This window comes from Sorex araneus, chromosome 2 (genome assembly GCF_027595985.1).
Source record: "Sorex araneus isolate mSorAra2 chromosome 2, mSorAra2.pri, whole genome shotgun sequence".
Classification (NCBI taxonomy): domain Eukaryota; kingdom Metazoa; phylum Chordata; class Mammalia; order Eulipotyphla; family Soricidae; genus Sorex; species Sorex araneus.
Genome location: NC_073303.1, coordinates 244,788,208 through 244,808,696, shown reverse-complemented (window position 1 = coordinate 244,808,696; position 20,489 = coordinate 244,788,208). Strand labels below are relative to the sequence as shown.

At 45.3% G+C, this 20,489-nt stretch overlaps 2 protein-coding genes and 1 pseudogene across 2 annotated transcripts; all 3 read right to left on the bottom strand.

Moving 5' to 3' along the window:
- Positions 1-4,551: 4,551 nt before the first annotated feature.
- LOC101546227 (olfactory receptor 7A10-like) lies at positions 4,552-5,303 on the bottom strand (annotated as a pseudogene).
- A 6,665-nt stretch (positions 5,304-11,968) lies between these two features.
- On the bottom strand, positions 11,969-12,922 carry LOC101545961 (olfactory receptor 7A10-like). The gene has a single exon (XM_004614960.2). It carries the CDS (start codon positions 12,920-12,922, stop codon positions 11,969-11,971), a length of 954 nt encoding a protein of 317 aa, XP_004615017.2.
- Positions 12,923-19,122: 6,200 nt separating this feature from the next.
- LOC129402110 (olfactory receptor 7A10-like) lies at positions 19,123-20,052 on the bottom strand. Its single transcript, XM_055127137.1, has one exon. The coding sequence runs from the start codon at positions 20,050-20,052 to the stop codon at positions 19,123-19,125; it is 930 nt and encodes a 309-aa protein (XP_054983112.1).
- Between the last annotated feature and the right edge of the window lie 437 nt (positions 20,053-20,489).

The following is a 20,489-nucleotide window of genomic DNA, read 5'->3' as shown; positions in this document are numbered from 1 at the left end:
GGTTTGTGGAGCAGCCCTGGGTACAGGTAGTTCCGTGTGACCAGAAGTCAAGTAGCAAAGTGGAGAGAGATCACAGCAGGTAGAGCATTTGCCATACATGAAGCTGACCATGTTCCTTTCCAGTACTGCAAATCCGGATGATCCCCCCTGCCCCAGTCCAGACCAAGAGTAATTTCTGAGTTCAGACCAGGAGGAAGCATCTGGGCACCTCCAAGTGTGACCCAAAAGTAAAAACAAAGAACAAAATGGGAAGGGCTGCATTTGACCAACCACAGAAGAAACAGGAAGCTCATGAAACAAAAGTAGCTAAACACAGCATCGGCACATATAGGTGAACACACACACACACACACACACACACACACACACACACACACCCCAGCTTTTCAGATGAACTTGAAGCCTTGTTACCTTCATGAAATAACATTGGGAAGAACAGTTGTGTGATATACGAAGAAAGGAAGCACACAAATGGGACAATAATCTCAAATTTTCTTCTGTTCTCAACATACATACAAATATTTCATGTTCCCAGAGGCAATATGTTTCTTATTAGTAGTAAACTCATGACTGCTAGGGAAAAAATGGAGCAGGAGAGATAGTACAATAGGCAGAGTGCTTATCTTGTGCGTGGCTGACCAAGCTCCATCCCCAGCACCCCATAGGGTCCCCCAAACTGAAGTTATTCTTGAGTGTAGAGCCATGAGTAGCCCCAGAGCAAGTCCAGTTGTGCGCCCTGCCTCCCCAAAAAAAAACTAATAACCTTGTCTCACAAATCATTCAAGACAAATCCTTTTCCTCCTTCTCCTTCTCCTCTTTTTCTTGCTCTTGTTCTTGCTCTTGTTCTTCTTCTTCTCCTTCTTCTTCTTCTTCTTCTTCTTCTTCTTCTTCTTCTTCTTCTTCTTCTTCTTCTTCTTCTCCTCCTCCTCCTTCTTCATCTTCTTTTTCTTCTTCTTCTTCTTCTTCTTCTTCTTCTTCTTCTTCTTCTTCTTCTTCTTCTTCTCCTCCTCCTCCTCCTCCTCCTCCTTCTTCTTCTTCTCCACCTCCTCCTCCTCCAACTCGTCTTCCTCCTCCTTCTTCTTCCTATTCTTCTACTCCTTCTCCTTCTTTTTCTTCTTCTCTTTTTCAGAGTTCGTCTTCTTCATCATCATCTTTTTCTTCTCCTCCTCCTCCTCCACCTCCAACTCGTCTTTCTTCTCCTCCTTCTTCTTCCTCTTCTTTCTCTCCTTCTCCTTCTCCTTCTCCTTCTGCTTCTTCTTCTCCTCCTCCTCCTCTTCCTCCTCCTTCTTCTTCTCTTCCTCTTCTTCTTCCTCCTCCTCTTCTTCCTCCTCCTCTTCTTCTTCTTCTTCTTCTTCTTCTTCTTTCTTCATCATCTTCTGCTCCTTCTCCTTCTACTTTTCCTCCTCCTCCTCCTTCTCTGTCTTATTTGATTTCTCTTCTTTTCTTTCTGGGCCAAACTCAGTGATTCCTGGGTTTTAGTCCTAGCTCACACAAAGGAATTATTCCTGGCAAGATTCAGGGGTGCATGTTCTGTGTATGGATCAAACCATGGTTGGCTGCAATCTAGGCAAGCATCCTACCCTCTGAACTATCACTCCAGCCCTCCAATAGAAATTATTCTTCAGAGAATGCTCCGGAACCCAGATCGGGCCAACAACACTACGGTGCCAGACAGAGAATGTACAGCCAACCTGCCTTCTCTAGATAGAGTCCTGGCAACACTGAGCTTCTACTAACATGCTCCGATATGTGGGACTGGGAGATCTCCAAACTGCGGGGGAGTACTGGAATGGGGCGGCACCAGCCCAGCTTCCAACCTACCCCTGCCGCCAGACGTCATGCCCTCAACCCGCCCTCGGCGCCATCTTGCCGCACCTTGCAGTGAAGAATCCGGGCCAGCAGGCACCGCAAGCCGGACAATGCTCGGGACCCCAGACCGGGCCAACAACACCAGGGTGCCAGACAGAGAAGGTGCAGCCAACCCGCCTTCTCCAGATGGAGTCCCAGCAATACTGAGCTTCTACTAACATGGCTCCGGTATGTTGTGGGACTGGGATATTTCACCAAACCACGTGACCACTTATGTGGCCACATGACCTTTTCTGTTACACACACACAAAAAAAATGCTCAGGAATGGCTCTGCCACCCCTGAGCATCCATTATCCCAGAGGCACAGACACCAAGCTAGGAACATAGCACTTGCTGGCAGATAAACTCCTGGACTGTGTACTAAGCTTCGGCCCTGTGCAGCCCCAGGAGGGGAAGGGTTTCTGTCCCTCGGCCTTCTGCCCTTTGTGGCAGCATGGCAACTGCCACCGTTCAGAACCAATTGGACAGAGAGGTAGGAGCTTTCAGTGATGGAACGTGTGGGGAATCTCTCGACGTGGGGGACAGAACCAGTCCGGCCTCCTGCCCAAATGAGACCCCGAGCAGTCGCCCACAAACAGCTCCTCCTCTCCTGAACAGCCATGATCCCAGAGGCACACAAACCAATCTCGGAATGCAGCAGCTGCTGGCAGAAATACCTCTGGACTTAATACCAGAATCCCAAAACTGAGCGGCCGCTTTTGCGACTGTGCAACATCATATGCTCTTTGTTATCGACAATAGAAAACATACAATCTAATGATGCCATTCCGACAGGTCTGACTGTTGGAGGAAAAACTCCAAATAAGGATTGTGAGTTTTCTGTCGAAAATTGAATGTAATCAAAGTAAGGAGAGAGTGAATTGAAAATCATCTGCCATACAGGCAGAGGGGGAGTGGGAGGTGGGGTGTACTAGGGTTCTTGGTGGTGGAACATGTGCACTGGTGAAGGGATGGGTGTTTTATTATAATATGACTGAGACTTGATCCTGAAAGCCCTGTAACTGTTCTCACGGTAACTCCATTTTAAATAAATAAATAATTTTTTAAAAAAGAAAAAAAAAACATAATAATAAAAGTATATATCTTGTAAAAAATTATTTAAGATATGCACACAAAAGAAATAGCATTTTCTGGAAGGATCACATAACTGTCTCTGTAGTTGTGCTGTGGCATGCCGGAGAGCAGCCTGTTCAGCCCCCTTTCATTAACTAGCTTGATATTTTAACCAATGATATTCAGCCACATAGGCAGAACTATACAAATTAACTTAGTCAACGGAAACAGTATCAAAGTCAGTTACATTGCTGGAAGTATAGTCGGTTAAAGTAACAGTAGCATAAAAACAATGTTTACATCCAAGTCTAGCTAGGCCTGAGATTATGGGATGTTGTATACCAACAGATAATATAAAAAATGAAATCACTAAAAGTATACTGATGGACCATGCATGTTTTATTCTGTGAAAAATAATAGTCTCTGATATACAATGAATTTTAATGTTTATCAGTAGTTTGGGAACTCTTTCATTTAAATTCTAACATCTGTTCTGAATACTTGTCGGTGTGTTTGAGGTAAGGAAACATTCTCACCTGAGAAAATGTTGTTCTTTTTGGGGGGTTATGTCTATTGCCCACACTGATGCATATTTTAAATAGTACCTTCAGCATAACAAACTAATGTTGTTATTTTAATATCAAGGTCTTAGAATAAATGATCTGTCTTTAACCAAGTTTTTTCTTTAGGTCAGTGCCAAAGAATTCAACAATCCAATGACTAACATTCACCACATACTTTCTCTGATATCTGAGAGAGTTCATCTCAAAGAAATGTTAAATTTCCATTTCTCTAAACTCATCTTTATTTTTATATTATCACATCTGCTCTGTATTATCTAACCTCCTCTATTCATAGTTATGCCTTCATAGTTAAGATGTAAACCTGTGTCTTCAGTTTTTCTTTAATTCTACTTTACTAGAAATATTAATTTTAAGCATTCATACCTTTTATTATCCTGTGGTCAAAGATATTTGAGTATTTAATCATACTTATTAGATAATCAGTCATCTGAATAGCTATAAGTTAAATATGGAAACTTTCCTATCCCTAAAAATATAAATATGCTTTTGTATAATAGAATAAAAGGAAATTATTCTTAAGAAATTCATGCAGTTGGGGGTCAGAGAGATTAGTACAGCAAGTAAGGAGTTTGCCTTGCATATAGCTAAGCTAGGTTTGATCACAGGTATCCCATATCACCCAGGAACCACCAGGAGTGATTTCTCTGAGCAGAGCCAGGACTAAGTTGTATGCACTATACGGGTGTGGTCCAAATACAAAAACAAAAAGTGAAATCAAATAAGAATTGAGAATGCCAGGTCGAGGACAAATAGATGAAAGAAAGAAAATGTTTACAGAAGGAATGTTGACATCAGAGAGACCACAAAACACAGTCCACTTCAACTCTAGCTGATGCAGGTTGTGTTCCTGGCATTCCATATGGTCTCCGGAGCCCTCAAGGACTGCTCCCTGAGCACAGAGCCAGGAGTCAGCACAGAGCACAACCTGGGGTGCACCAAAACCACCACAACAAAACAACTACTCAGAAGAAGTACCTGGGATCCCACAATCTGGTCATCATCTCAGAACCCAAAACTCTGATGTTACAATCAAGGACAAATTCCTCAGTCCCGAACTACTAGACCCTTTGGAATGGTTCTGTGCAAAAGTCGTTTCAGAGCCCCCATGAGGTCTTTGTTCCGGAGGCTGTAGATGAAGGGGTTCAGCATGGGGGTGACCACCGTGTACATCACCGAGGGGATTGAAATGGAGTGTGAATCTTGGGTGCCAGCAGAGCTCAGGTACACACCCAGGGCTGTGCCATAGAACAAGGAGACCACAGAGACGTGAGATGCACAGGTGGAGAAAGCTTTCAATCTCCCCTGAGCTGAGGAGATTCTGCGGATGGAGGAGACAATCTTAGAGTAGGAGTAAAAGATGCCAGCCAGGGGACCGCCCGCCAGCATCACAGCTGCGATATACATCACCAGGTTGTTCACACGTGTGTCTGAACAAGCCAGCTGCACCATCTGTTTGAGTTCACAGGAAAAGTGGGGGATTTCCAAGCGCGTGCAGAAGAATGCAGGTGACTGATGACCCAGGACACCAGCACCAGCAGCCCACACAGCCGGGGGTTCATGATGACCGTATAATGCAGGGGGTGGCAGATGGCCACAAAGCGGTCATAGGTCATCACGGTCAGGATGAAATCATCCAGGACTGCGAAGAGGGTGAAAAAGTACATCTGGGTGATGCAGCCTTCATAGCTTATGGCTCTGCTGTGTGTCTGGATGTTCACCAGCATCTTGGGGACAATGGTGGAGGTGGAGCAGATGTCCACGAAGGACAGGTTGGACAGGAAGAAGTACATGGGCGTGTAGAGGTGGGGGTCTGAGCTGACGGCCAGGATGATGAGCAGGTTCCCCAGCACGGTGATCAGGTACATGGACAGGAAGAGCCCGAATATGTAGATCTGCAATTCGAGATCCTCTGACAGTCCCAAGAGGAAAAACTCAGTCAGTCTTGTAAGGTTCCCTAGGTCCATGTGCTGGGCTCAACTAGCAGGAGAGGGAAATGGGCCATGATTATAGTTTCTGACTTGTCTCATTGCCGCAGTTCATGCCCGGCTTCACCTGGTGGCCTGCCCCCATCTCCCCTCCCATGAGGCGTTTGTTTGTATCTAACAAAAAAATTTTTTTTTCTTTTTTGAGTCACACCCAGCGATGCTCAAGGGTTACTGCTGGCTCACACACTCAGGAATTACTCCTGGCGGTGCTCCAGGGACCATATGGGATGCTGGGAATCGAACCCAGGTCTGCCACATGCAAGGCAAAGGCCCTACCTGCTATGCTATCGCTCCAGCCCCCCCATAAAAATTTAAATAAAAGAATTGGGGGGCTGGAGCAATAGCACAGCAGACTTGCCTTGCATGTGGCCGACCTGGGTTCGATTCCCAGCATCCCATATGTCCCCCGAGCACCACCAGGAGTAATTCCTGAGTGCATGAGCCAAGAGTAACCACTGAGCATTGTGGGTTGTGATGCAAAAAAGAAAAAAGAAAAAAAGAATTTGGGGAGGGGGCAGAAGAGATAGTACAGTACATAGGGCATTTGCCTTGCATGCAGGTGACCTAGGTTCTATCCCTAAAACCCCTGAGACCTCTAGCCCTCCAGGACTGATCCCGGAGTCACAGAACCAGGAGTAAGCCATGAGCACTGCCAGGTTTGACCCAAAAAAAAAAAAAACCTAACTAAACTAAATTTAGGTCATCAATATGAAAAGTAAGTCTGAGGTGACTCACTGGTAAAGAACAATTTGCAGGGGCTTGAGCAATAGCACAGCGGATAAGACATTTGCTTTACATGAGGCTGACCCGGGTTCGGTTCCCAGCATCCCATATGGTCCCCTGAGCACCGCCAGGGGTGATTCCTGAGTGCAGAGCCAGGAGTAGCCTCTGTGCATCGCTGGGTGTGACCCAAAAAGAAAAACAAAATATTTGCACATCCCTCCAAATTGGTTATTTTTGGGACTCCAAAAATCTATTATAAGTTTTCATTTTTCTGTGACAATCACATGAGCATCAGACCCAGGATCTGGCTGGGAGGGTCTCATTGGCCATAGTATAATGCTTGTGCCCAGCTTGGCTCCACCAGAGAGTGCCCAGTGGGCAGAAGGACTCACCTTGGGGTCCCTGTGAGGCAGGACTCCGTGTCAGAGTCAGCCTGTCCACAGGTTGCCTGATGGGGGGGCTGGGTGTCGGTCCCCACACGAGATGGCAGGCTGAGGTACAGCATCGATCCCGGGACCAGAGTCAGGATTCCAGAAGCTGCGAGTATGGCCCGGGACACATGAGGTCGCTCTGGCCAGTGGCCCAGAACAGGTCAGGTCTTCTAGCCTCGGAGGTGCTCATTAGCATGGTCTCCCCCGCCTTCACTGGATTTCCCTGGGGGAGGACGCAGGACCGGACAGAAATAATGGAAAATTACCCAAGCTTCCCTGGAGAACGTCTTAGGAGCAATGCACAATGTGCATTTTCCACTTTGTCCCTATCAAGTCTCCTGCCTTTCAGAGGCTAAACTCACATTTTCCCATATCCTTGCGCATAAGATTTCATCAAACTCAGGATTTTTTTTATCACTCCATGAGCAATGTATTGGTAACACACACACATACACACACACACACACACACACACACACACACACACACACACACACACACACACTGTCCTTACGTTGTTCATCGATTTGCTCCAGAGGGCACCAGTAACCATGGTGAGATTTGTTGTTACTGTTTTTGGCATATCGAATACGCCACGGGGAGCTTGCCAGGCTCTGCTGTGCGGGCGGGATACTCTCAGTAGCTTGCCGGGCTCCGAAAGTGACAGAGGAATCAAACCCAGTTCAACCACGTGCAAGGCAAATGCCCTACTCGCTGTGCTATTGCTCCAGTCAAAATAATTAATTAATTAATTAATTAAAAGTAAAAAAAAATCATCATGAACAACTTTATCAACCATGGTGTTTATATAAAGTGTAGGGGGAGATTTACATACTGTAGGCCATACCTAGTTCATGTAAACTCCAAAATATATTAGTACAGAAATATTTTTATTTTTATTAATGACTAGTAAGGTACGATTATGACCATAATGAAAGCCAAGTACAAAATAAAATTGAATGCAATATATTTTAAATTCCCAAACTGAAAACTTACTTGTATAAATGACAATAGATATATTTTATTACATTGTATTAAAGGGTTTTAATTTCCATGTTTCCATAGGTTAAAATCATACAGCAAATTGGATTATACTGATTTACTTTCTGATCATTCTATTTGCAATTTCTTTCATCTCGTTGGAGAAAACTATATAAAGCAAATGTGTCAGGCACCTAAGGTGGCAGGTTGGGGTTGGGAGGGAAACTGGGAACGTTGGTGGAGGGATGGTCACACTCGTGGTACTGGAACATTTAATGCCTGAAACAACTGTATTATGAAAACTATAAATGATGGCGTTTAAATAAAAATAAGTATAATTTTTGGATTAACATGAAGAGTATCATGCTGAGTGAAATGAGCCTGAAGGAAAGGGACAGATATAGAATGACTGCATTCATATGTGGGATTAAAATATATGTGTATATATATATATATATATAGTAGAAGAAAAATATCCATGGCCAGAGAAAACAGGGGTTAAGGGGACTGGTCAATGGTCAGAACTAACCACAGTGTGTGGGGCTGAGGATAAGTAAGATAAAGAAGAGACCAGTATGACAATAATAGCAGGGAATGATCACGCTGGACAAGAGATGAGGGTTAAAAGTTGGTAAGGAATATTTTTGATAACCATTCAGTATCAATATTGCAAACCACAATGCCCAAAAGGAAATATATATATATGTATGTATGTATATATATATATATATAGAGAGAGAGAGAGAGAGAGAAAGAGAGAGAAGAGAAGCCCCCAACATAGACACAGGCAGGGGGTAGGGGGCGGGGGTGATGGGAGAGAACCTGGGGACACTGGTGCTGGGAAATGGACACTGGTGGAGGGATGGATGTTGGAACACTGTATGACTGATATCCAATCATAAACATCTTGATAAGAATCTATCTCATGGTGATTCAATTAAAAAGTTAGCACAGTATTAGCACCGTTGTCTCATTGTTCATTGATTTGCTTGAGTGGGCACCAGTAACGTCTCCATTGTGAGACTTGTTGTCACTGTTTTTGGCATATCGAGTACACCACGGGTAGCTTGCCAGGCTCTGCCATGCGGGCAGGATACTCTCGGTAGCTTGCCGGGCTCTCCAAGAGGGACGGAGGAATCAAACCTGGGTCGGCCACGTGCAAGGCCAATGCCCTACCAGCTATGCTAGTGCTCCAGTCCATTAAAAAGTTAAAAATTAAAAAATATAATAACAAAGAGAAACATTTTTAAATTAAATAAATAAAATTTAATATTTCTACAAACTCTAGTGCTGAGGATACTGGCTACTCAGTTAAGTTCCATATGTCTGAAAAATAAAGACTGAGTGCAAAAGGGATAGTACAGAAGGTGGCTACTTCACTTGCATGCAAATGCCCTGGGTTTGATCCCTTGGTCAGCGTCAGGGGGTGAGAGCTTCCATCCATCATGATCTGTGGGCCCATGGCAATGAAATAAAGTTCTTCTAATCTCTCGCTGGCTCTCCACAACTCTCAATCATCTCTCAATGATCTCACAGTGAATTTTACACTGGAACAAAGAAGGTTCCAAGGCCATCTGTCCTCTATGACAGAGACAGGGCTGCCAGCTTCATCTCCTTCCGTAGAGGAAGAACAAGTCATGATTATTCTCCTGGGAAAGCAAATGAAAGTTTTGTTTTGTGGTTATACATTGATCCATCTGATATGGAGCCATAGCACAGTGGGTAGGGTGTTTGCCTTGCATGCGGCTGACCCGGGTTTGATTCCTCCGTCCCACTCGAAGAGCCTGGCAAGCTACTGAGAGTATCCCGCCCGCATGGCAGAGCCTGGAAAGTTCCCCGTGGTGTATTCGATATTCCAAAATCAGTAACAAGTCTCACAATGGAGATGTTATTGGTGCCTACTCGAGCAAATTGATGAACAACAGGACAACAGTGCTACAGTGCAACAGTACTTATACATATACATATATCTATATATATTGACTTTTTGGGTCATACCTGGTGGTTCACAAGGGTTACTCCTGGCTCTGCACTCAGGAATTTCTACAGGTGGTGCTCAGGAGGACCATATGGGGTGCTGGAGATTAACCCTGGTTGGCTGTGTGCAAGGCAAATACCCTACCCACTGTGCTATTGTTCCAGAACTGCACCTTATATTTTAAGAAGAAATAGAGGGCCGGAGTGATAGGGAGCAGAAAGTGTGTTTGTCATGCGTGCAGCTGACCCAGGCTTTGATCCCCAGCATCCCCAGAGGGTCTCCCCGGGGGCCCAACCAGGAGTGATTCCTGAGTACAGCCAAGTGTGACCCCTGAACATCCCCAGATATGGCCCAACAACAACAAAAACTAATACCCTTCTCCAATTTTAATATGGAGATGAATCTCCAGGAAATTATGCATCAATGTCCATCCTGCACCCCAGTTCGTGATGAGAACTGTCATTCCCCGAAGCCTCTCCTGGTGTTTCCCTGGTACATCCCAGTCTGCGGAGCAGCCCTGGGTACTAGGTGGTTCTGTGTGACCAGCAGTCAAGTAGCAAAGTGGAGAGAGACCACAGCAGGTAGAGTATTTGCCATACATGAAGCTGACCATGTTCCTTTCCAGTACTGCAAATCCAGATGATCTCCCCACCCAAGTCCAGACCAAGAGTAATTTCTGAGTTCAGACCAGGAGGAAGCATCTGGGCACCTCCAAGTGTGACGCAAAAGTAAGAACAAAGAACAAAATGGGAAGGGCTGTATTTGACCAACCACAGAAGAAACAGGAAGCTCATGAAACAAAAGTACCTAAACACAGCATCGGCACATATAGGTGAACACACACACACACACACACAACAGCCTTTCAGATGAACATGAAGCCTTGTTACTTTCATGTAATAACATCGGGAAGAACAATTGTGTAGTATAAGTAGAAAGAAAGCACACAAAAATGACGATAATCTCAAATTTTACTCTGTACTCAACATACATACAAATAGTTCATGTTCCCAGAGGCAATATGTTTCCTATTAGTAGTAAACTCATGACTGTTATTAAAAAAATGGAGCAAGAGAGATAGTACAGCAGGGAGTGTGCTTGTCTTGGGAGTGGCTGACCAAGCTCCATCCCCAGCACCCCACAGGGTCCCCCAAGCCTGAAGTTATTCTTGAGTGTAGAGCCAGGAGTAGCCCCAAAGTAAGTGTAGTTGTGAGCCCTGCTCCCCAAAAAAACACTAATAACCTGGTCTCAAAATTCATTCAAGAGAAATCCTTTTCCTCCTCATTTTCCTTCTCCTTCTTTTCTCCTCCTTTTCTTGCTCTTGCTCTTGCTTTTCTTCTTCTTCTTCTTCTTCTTCTTCTTCTTCTTCTTCTTCTTCTTCTTCTTCTTCTTCTTCTTCTTCTTTTCTTCTTCTTCTTCTTCTTCTTCCTCTTCTTCTCCTTCTCCTATTCCTCCTCCAACACATCTTCCTCCTCTCCTCCTCCTCCTCCTTCTTCTTTTTCTTCTTCTTCTTCTTCTTCTTCTTCTTCTTCTTCTCCTTCTTCTCCTTCTTCTCTTCTCTCTTTCTCAATCTCATTCTCCTCCTCCTCCTCCTCCTACTTCTCCTCCTTCATCCTCTTTGTCTTCTTTGATTTCTTTTCTTTTCTTTCTGGGTCAAACTCAGTGATTCATGTGACTTACTCCTAGCTCAAACAAAGAAATTATTCCTGGAAAGGCTCAGGGGTGCAAGTCCTCTGTCAGGATCAAATCCAGGTTGGCTGCAATCTAGGCAAGCGCCTACCCTCTGGACTATCACTCCAGCCCTTCAAGAGAAATTATTCTTATGAAATTCATACAGTTGGGGATCAGAGAGATTAGTACAGCACGAAAGGAGCTTACCTTGCATACAGCTAAGCTAGTTTTGATCACAGGTATCCCATATCACCCAGGAACCACCATAAGTGATTTCTCCGAGCAGAGCCAGGACTAAGTCCTAAGCACTATGGGGGGAGGGGTGTGGTCCAAATACAAAAATAAAAAGTGAAATCCCATAAGAATTGAGAATGCCAGGTCGAGGACAAATAGATGAAAGAAAGAAAATGTTTAGAGAAGGAACATTGACATCAGAGAGATCACAAAATGTGGTCCACTTCAACTCTAGCTGATGCAGGTTGCAACTCTAGCTGATGTGCCAGGCATTCCATATGGTCCCCAGAGCCCTCAAGACTGCTCCCTTAGCACAGAGTCGGAGTCAGCCAAGAGCACAACCTGGGGTGCACCAATACCACAACAAAACAACCACACAGAAGAAGTACCTGGGATCCCACAATCTGGTCAACATCTCAGAACCCGAAACTCTGAAGTTACAATCAAGGACAAATTCCTCAGTCCCGAACTACTAGACCCTTTGGGGCAGTTCTGTGCAAAAGACGTTTCAGAGCCCCCATGAGGTCTTTGTTCCGGAGGCTGTAGATGAAGGGGTTCAGCATGGGGGTGACCACCGTGTACATCACCGAGGGGACTGAAATGGAGTGTGAACCATGGGTGCCGGCAGAGCTCAGGTACACACCCAGGGCTGTGCCATAGAAAAAGGAGACCACGGAGAGGTGAGATGCACAGGTGGAGAAAGCTTTCAACCTCCCCTGAGCTGAGGAGATTTTCCAGATGGAAGAGACGATCCTAGAGTAAGAGTAAAGGATACCAGAGAGAGGACAACCCGCCAGTAGCACAGATAAGCTGTAAAGCACTATGTTGTTCAGAAGCATGTCCGAACAAGCCAGCTGCACCATCTGTTTGAGTTCACAGAAATAGTGGGGGATTTCCAAGCACGTGCAGTAGGACAGACGAGAGACCATTAAGCTCTGTAACAAAGAATGCAGGTGACTGATGACCCAGGACACCAGCACCAGCAGCCCACACAACCGGGGGTTCATGATGACCGTATAATGCAGGGGGTGGCAGATAGCCACAAAGCGGTCATAGGCCATCACGGTCAGGATGAAATCATCCAGGCCTGTGAAGAGGATGAAAAAGTACATCTGGGTGAGGCAGCCTGCATAGGTGATGGCTTTGCTGTGTGTCTGGATGTTCTGCAGCATCTTGGGGATGGTGATGAAGGTGAAGCAGATGTCCACGAAGGACAGGTTGGACAGGAAGAAGTACATGGGCGTGTGGAGGTGGGGGTCTGAGCTGACGGCCAGGATAATGAGCAGATTCACCAGCACGGTGATCAGGTACATGGACAGGAAGAGCCCGAATATGTAGATCTGCAATTCAGGGTCCTCTGACAGTCCCAAGAGGAAAAAGTCGGGGAGCCGTGTAAGGTTCTGAGGATCCATGTGTGAGACCAGCATTAGGGGAGAGAAAATAGAGAGACGGTGGTTTCCAATCCTCTCTCTGCAGCTCTTAGCCATGCTCCATCACTGCCAGCCTTTCATTAAGACAGAAATTAAGGAGCAAATGAATGATTTCCAGGGGTCCACCGACTCAATAATTTTTGCTTGTCTTTAATTGTGGGACATACCAGACAGTACTCAGGACATACTCCTGGCTCTGTGCTCAAGAATATTCCTGCCAGGACCAAGGGGAACCTCAGATCAAACCCGGGTCAGCTACATACAAGAAAAGCACTCTATCCACTGGACTCTGTTTAATGTTAAATGGAAAAGTGTGGGAAGTAAAATAAGGCAAGATGATTCCCATTAAAATGTGTGTGACTTCTTCATCCTCAGCAATGGAAAACAAATTACCTTATGCTTCCTTTTCAGCAGGTCTGACTTTAGGGGAGAGACTCTCCAAACAATAATAGTGAGTTTTGTTGAAATATTGTATGCAATCAAAGTGAAAGTAAAGTGAAATTTATTAGTTACACAGGCGGGGGGGGGGGGCTCAGGGTGGGGGGGCTAGGGGCGTGGGGGTGTTTGGGGTGTGAGGGGGCGGGGTGGAGCTATACTGGGATTCTTGGTGGTGGAATATGAGCACTGGTGAAGGGATGGGTATTCAAGCATTGTATAACTGAGATTTAAACCTGAAAACTTTGTGACTTTGTAACTTTCCACAATAAAAAATTAAAAAAAATAAAAATTAAAAAAAAAAAATAATAAAAAATAAAATGTGTGTGAACCACAGAGACTAGCCCACATCCCCAAAAACAAAAGCAACCGGTGTTGGCGTGGATGTGGGGAGAAAGGGACTCTCCTTCACTGCTGGTGGGAATGCCGACTGGTTCAGCCCTTTTGGAAAACAATATGGACGATTCTCGAAAAGTTAGAAATTGAGCTCCCATTTGACCCAGCAATACCACTCCTGGGAATATATCCCGGAGAGGCAAAAAGGTATAGTAGAGATGACATCTGCATTTCCATGTTCATTGCCGCTCTGTTCACAATAGCCACAATATGGAAAAAACCAGAGTGTCCGAAAACAGATGATTGGCTAAAGAAACTCTGGTATATTTACACAATAGAATACTATGTAGCTGTCAGGAAACATGAAGTCATGAAATTTGCATACAAGTGGATCAACATGGAAAGTATCATGTTGAGTGAAATGAGTCAGAAAGAAAGAGACAGACATAGAAAGATTGCACTCATATGTGGAATATAATGTAACTGAGAAGTACAAGTTGGCAATGATGCAACTTCTGGCAGATATCTCTCTGGACTTAGTTACTAAAATACTAAATTACAGAAACCCAAAACTGAGAGGCCACTAAGTGTGGTCACTCGACCTCATACTTCTTCATCCTCAGCAATGGAAAACAAATTATCTAATGCTTCCTTTTCAGCAGGTCTGACTTTAGGGGAGAGACTCTCCAAACAATAATAGTGAGTTTTGTTGAAATATTGTATGCAATCAAAGTGAAAGTAAAGTGAAATTTATTAGTTACACAGGCGGGGGGGGGGGCTTAGGGTGGGGGGGCTAGGGGAGTGGGGGGGGTTGGGGTGTGAGGGGGCGGGGTGGAGCTATACTGGGATTCTTGGTGGTGGAATATGAGCACTGGTGAAGGGATGGGTATTCGAGCATTGTATAACTGAGATTTAAACCTGAAAACTTTGTAACTTTGTAACTTTCCACAATAAAAAATTAAAAAAAAAATGTGTGTGAAGGGACTGGAGGAATAGCACAGCGGGTAGGGCGTTTGCCTTCACGCAGCTGACCCAGGTTCAATTCCCAGCATCCCATAGGGTACCCTGAGCACCGCCAGGAGTAATTCCTGACTGCAGAGCCAGGAGTAAACCCTGAGCATCGCCTGGTGTGACCCAAAAAGCAAATAAATAAATAAATAAATAAACAAAAAGTAAATAAAATGTGTGTCGAAGGGTACTGGAGTGCTAGTATTTGCATTGCATGCTCCTAAACTTTGATTCACGGCTGAGCAGAGCCCGGAGCATTCCTGAGTGGAGAGCCAGGAGTAACACCGAAGCATTGCCAGGTCTGGTCCTAGGACTAAGGGAAAATGATGTGTGGGTAAAGTAATCAACAGCTTCTAGGTTGCCCTTATAGGAGAGTGTATGGCTCTGGAACCTCAAGGTGATGCTTAGTCCATGGATAACAATGAAAACCTTAAGAGAATGTGTGGCTATTGAGACTTTTAGAAATTAACTAATCACAAACACTCAAAGAAACCACCAATAACTCTAAGACATGGAAACGTGGAGGGGAAATATAGAAGGATTGACATGTGCTCTGTCTCTGCCTCTCCAGTCCTATTCATTTTTATTTTCACAGAAATACACATCGAATGGGATCCCAGAGAGATGGTACAATGCAAGGGCATGTGCCATGCATTGGGCTGAGCTGAGTTCAATCCCTGGAACCCCGTGTGGTCATAGAGCCCACAACCAAACAGAATTCCAGAGTGCAGAGCCACGACTAAGTCCTGAGGAACATGTGCCCCCCTTAAAAAGAGAAAAGAGAAATGAAGAGTGAAAGAAAAGACACTGAGTTCTTATGAATGGAGGTGACAAAAGGATATTGGCTTCCGGTCATTCTATTGGCCATTTCTAAAAGTTTTGTTGGAGCAAGTAACATTAAGTCAATTTGTCGTGTGCCTAAAGAGGCAGGTTGTTGCAAACCATAATGCCCAAAAGGAGAGAGAGGGGATATGGGGGATATTGTCTGTCATGGAGGCAGGGGGAGGGTGAGAAAGGTGGGGGGTTACTGGGGATATTGGTGGTGGGGAATGTGCACTGGTGGAGAGATAGGTGTTTGATCATTGTGTGATTGTAACTCAGACATGAAAACTTGTAACTGTATCTCACAGTGAATCAATAAAACTTAAAAACTAAAAACTGAAAAATAATAAAGAGGCAGGTTAGGGATGAAGGAAAACATGGGGCATCGGTGAGGGAAGGAGACACTTCCCGTGCTAGAACACCAAATGCCTGAAAAACAGCTGTATAAGGAATGGCTTTGTGAATTCTGGTGGTTTTTAAAAATAAATGCTTTTAATTGCTATTGGCAATCAACGCCCCTGGTTGGGAGCTTTGCCGTCAATATAGAAAGTGAGCTAAGTATATCTCATTGTCTAAAACAATTTTTCACTCTCATGCCAGTATCCATCCCTCCTCTGATTGTTTTCTATTGTCATTTTTCCGTGACAACCACACAGGCATCTGGGCACAAAATGTGGCTGTATGGTTTTCACTGGCAGTAGCTCAATTCTTGTGGCATCCTGGCTTGACCCATCAGAATGTCCACTGGGAGGGAAGACTCACCGTGGGGTCCCTGCGAAGCAGAACTTTGTGTCAGAGTCAGGCTGTCCCCGAGTCTGGTTCGGGGTAGAGTCTCAGTCCCCACTGGAGATAGCAAGCTGGGGTACAGCATCAGTCCCGGGATCAGAGTCAGGATTCCAGAAGAATTATAGAATGAACCATAGTTGGAGCTACATATAGTACAGCAGGGAGGGCGCTTAACCTGCATGCAGTCGACCCAGGGTCCATCCTGGAACCCCACAGTTTTCCCCAATCCCTGCGAGGAGTAATCCTTGAGTACAGAGTCAGGAGGAAGCCCGGAGCATCACAGGGTATGGCCCAACAACAACAACAACAAAAACTAATACCCTTGTCCAATTTTAATATGGAGATAGATCACCAGGAAATTATGCATCAATGTCCATCCTGGAACCCCAGTTCCTGATGAGAATTGCCTTTCCCAGAAGCTTCTCCTGGTGTTCCCATGGTACATCCTGGTCTGAAGAGCAGCCCTGGGTACCAGGTAGTTCCATGTGGCCGGCAGTAAAGTTGCGAAGAGGAACGAGACCACAGCGGGTAGAGCATTTACCATGCCTGAAGCTGACCGGGTTCCTTTCCAGAACTGCAAATCCAGATGATTTCCACCTCCCCCAGTCCAGACCAGGAGTAATTTCTGACTTCAGACCAGGAGGAAACATCAAGTGTGACCCGAAAGTAAAAACAAAGAACAAAACAGGAAGGGCTGTATTTGACCAACCACAGAAACAGGACACTCATGAAATAAAAGTAGCTAAACACAGCATCAGCACACATAGACGCGTGCATGTGCATGTGCACATACACACACACACACAGCCTTTCAGATGAACTTGAGGCCTTGTTAATTCCATGTAATAACATTGGGAAGAACAGTTGTGTGATATACGAAGAAAGAAAGGACACAAAAATGACAATGATCTCGGGGCTGGAGCGATAGCACAGCGGGTAGGGCGTTTGCCTTGCATGCAGCCGACCCGGGTTCGAATCCCAGCAGCCCATATGGTCCCCTGAGCACCGCCAGGAGTAATTCCTGAGTGTAGAACCAGGAGTAACCCCTGTGCATCGCCGGGTGTGACCCAAAAAGAAAAAAAAAAATGACAATGATCTCAAATTTTCCTCTGCTCTCAACATACAAATATTTCTTGTTCCCAGAGGCGATATGTTTCCTATTAGTAGTAAACTCATGACTGCTAGTGAAAAATGGAGCCAGAGAGATAGTACAGCAGGGAGAGTGCTTACCTTTGAATGGCTGGCCAGGTTCCATACCCAGCACCCCATAGGGTTCCCCAGGTCTGAAGTTATCCTTGAGTTCAGAGCCAAGAGTAGCCCCAGAGCTAATGCAGTTGTGTGCCAAACCCACACACTCACACAAAAAAAAACCAACTTAAAAAAAAAAAAAACAACTAAAAAAAAAAACAACTAATAACCTGGTGTCAAATCATTCAAGGTAAATCCTTTTCTTCCTCTTCCTTTTCTTCTCCTTTTCTCCTCCTCTTTTTCATTTTCCCCCTTTTCTACATCTGCTTCTGATCCTCCTCATCATCATCCTCATCCTCATCCTCCTCCTCCTTCTTCTTCTTCTTCTTTTTTCTTTTTCTTCTCATCCTTCTCCTCCTTCTCCTCCTTCTCTTTCTCCCTTTCCTATTTATCCTTCTCTTTCTCTTTCTCCTTCTCCTTCTCTTTCTCTTTCTCCTTCTCCTTCTCTTTCTGCATCTCATTCTGTTTCTCCTTCTCCTTCTAGTTATCCACCCTCTCCACCTTCTCCTCCTCCTCCTTCTTCTTCTTTGACTTATTTTATTTTACTTTGTTTCTGGGCCACACCGAGTGAGTATCAGGGCTTACTCCTAGCTCACACAAAGGGATTACTCCTGGCAAGACTCAGGGGTGCATATGCTGTGTCAGGGGTCAAACTCATGTTGGCTGCATGCTAGGCAAGCGTTCTACCCTTTCTACTATCACTACGGTCTTTTAAGAGAAATTTTTCTTAAGAAAAGCACTGGGGGCTGGAGCAATAGCATAGCAGGTAGGGCATTTGCCTTGCACGAGCCCAACCTGGGTTTGATTCCCAGCATTCCATAGGCTTCCCTGAGCACCACCAGGAGTAATTCCTGAGTGCCGAACCAGGAGTAAGCCCTGTGCACTGCTAGGTGTGACCCCTCAAAAAAAAACAAGAATGCCATTGTATAACTGAGATTTAAACCTGAAAACTTTGTAACTTTCCACATGGTGACTCAATAAAAAATTTAAAAAAAAAAAAAGAATGCATGCGGTTGTGGGTCAGTGTGACTAGAACAGCAGGTAAGGAGCTTGACTTGCATATAGCTAAGCTGGGTTTGATCACAAGCATCCCATATCACCCAGGAACCACTAGGAGTGATTTCTCTGAGCTGAGCCATGACTAAGTCCTAAGCACTATTGAGGGGTATGGTCCAAATACAAAAACAAAAAATGAAATCACATATGAATTAAGAATGCCAGGTGGAGAACAAATAGATGAGAGAAGGAAAAAGTTTACAGAAGGAACATTGCCACTTCAAATCTAGCTGATGCAGGTTGTAACTCTAGCTGATACAACTCTAGTTGATGTGCCCGGCATCCCATATGGACCCAGAGCCCTCAAGGACTGCTTCCTGATCACAGAGCCGGAGTCAGCCCGGAGCAAAACCAGGGGTGCACCAATACCACAACAAAACAACTACACAGAAGAAGCACCTGGGACCCCTCAATCTGGTTATCATCTCAGAACCCGAAATCTGAGGTTACAATCAAAGACAAATTCCTCAGTCCCGAACTACTAGACCCTTTCAGGCAGTACTGTGCAAAAGATGTTTCAGAGCCCCCATGAGGTCTTTGTTCCGGAGACTGTAAATAAAGGGATTCAGCATGGGGGTGACCACCGTGTACATCACCGAGGGGATGGCACTGGACTGAGAGCCCTGGGTCACAGTAGAGCTCAGGTACACACCCAGGGCTGTGCCATAGAACAAGGAGACCACAGAGAGGTGAGACGCACAGGTGGAGAAAGCTTTCAACTTGCCCTGAGCTGAGGAGATTTTCCAGATGGAGGAGACGATCTTAGAGTAGGAGTAAAGGATGCCAGCCAGGGGACCACCCCCCAGGATCACAACCATGAAATACATCACAAGGTTGTTCAGAAGTGTATCCGAACAGGCCAGCTGCACCATCTGTTTGAGTTCACAGAAAAAGTGGGGGATTTCCAAGTCCGTGCAAAAGGACAGACGTGAGGCCATCAAGCTCTCTAACAAAGAATGCAGGTGACTGATGACCCAGGACACCAGCACCAGCAGCCTACACAGCCGGGGGTTCATGATGACCGTATAATGCAGGGGGTGGCAGATGGCCACAAAGCGGTCATAGGCCATCACTGTCAGGATGAAATCATCCAAGCCTGTGAAGAGGAAGAAAAAGTATATCTGGGTGAGGCAGCCTGCGTAGGTGATGACTTTGCTGTGAGTCTGGATGTTGTGCAGCATCTTGGGGACGGTGGTGGAGATGGAGCAGATGTCCACGAGAGACAGGTTGGACAGGAAGAAGTACATGGGCTTGTGGAAGTGGGGATCTGAGCTGACGGCCAGGATGATGAGCAGGTTCCCCAGCACGGTGACCAGGTACATGGACAGGAAGAGCCCGAGTATGTAGATCTGCAATTCATGGTCCTCTGACAGTCCCAAGAGGAAAAAGTTGGGGACCCATGTAAGGTTCTGAGGATCCATGTGTGAGACTAGCTTCGAGGGGAAAGAAAATACAGAGAAGGTGAGCATCTGCCTTGCACACGGCCGACCCAGGCTCAATTCCCAGCATCCAATACGGTCCCCAAGCACCACCAGGAGTATTTCCTGAGTGTAGAGCCAGTAGTAACCCCTGAGCTTCGACAGGTGTGACCCAAAAAGCAAATAACTAAATAAATAATAAAACGTTTGTGAAATAGGAGTGGAGAGTTAGTTTTTGCATTGCATGCTCCTAAACTTTGATCCATGGCTGAGCAGAACCTAAAGCATTTCTCAGTGGAGAGCCAGGAGTAACACCGAAGCATTGCCAGATCTGGTCCTAGGACAAAGGGAAAATGATGTGTGGGTAAAGAAATCCACAGCTTTTAGGTTACCCTTATAGGAGAGTGTATGGCTCTGGAACCTCAAAGTGATGCTTAGTC

Bases quoted from the DNA above. Each gene is read 5' to 3' on its own strand.
- LOC101545961 (XM_004614960.2), bottom strand. From the start codon at position 12,922: ATGGATCCTCAGAACCTTACACGGCTCCCCGACTTTTTCCTCTTGGGA.
- LOC129402110 (XM_055127137.1), bottom strand. From the start codon at position 20,052: ATGGATCCTCAGAACCTTACATGGGTCCCCAACTTTTTCCTCTTGGGA.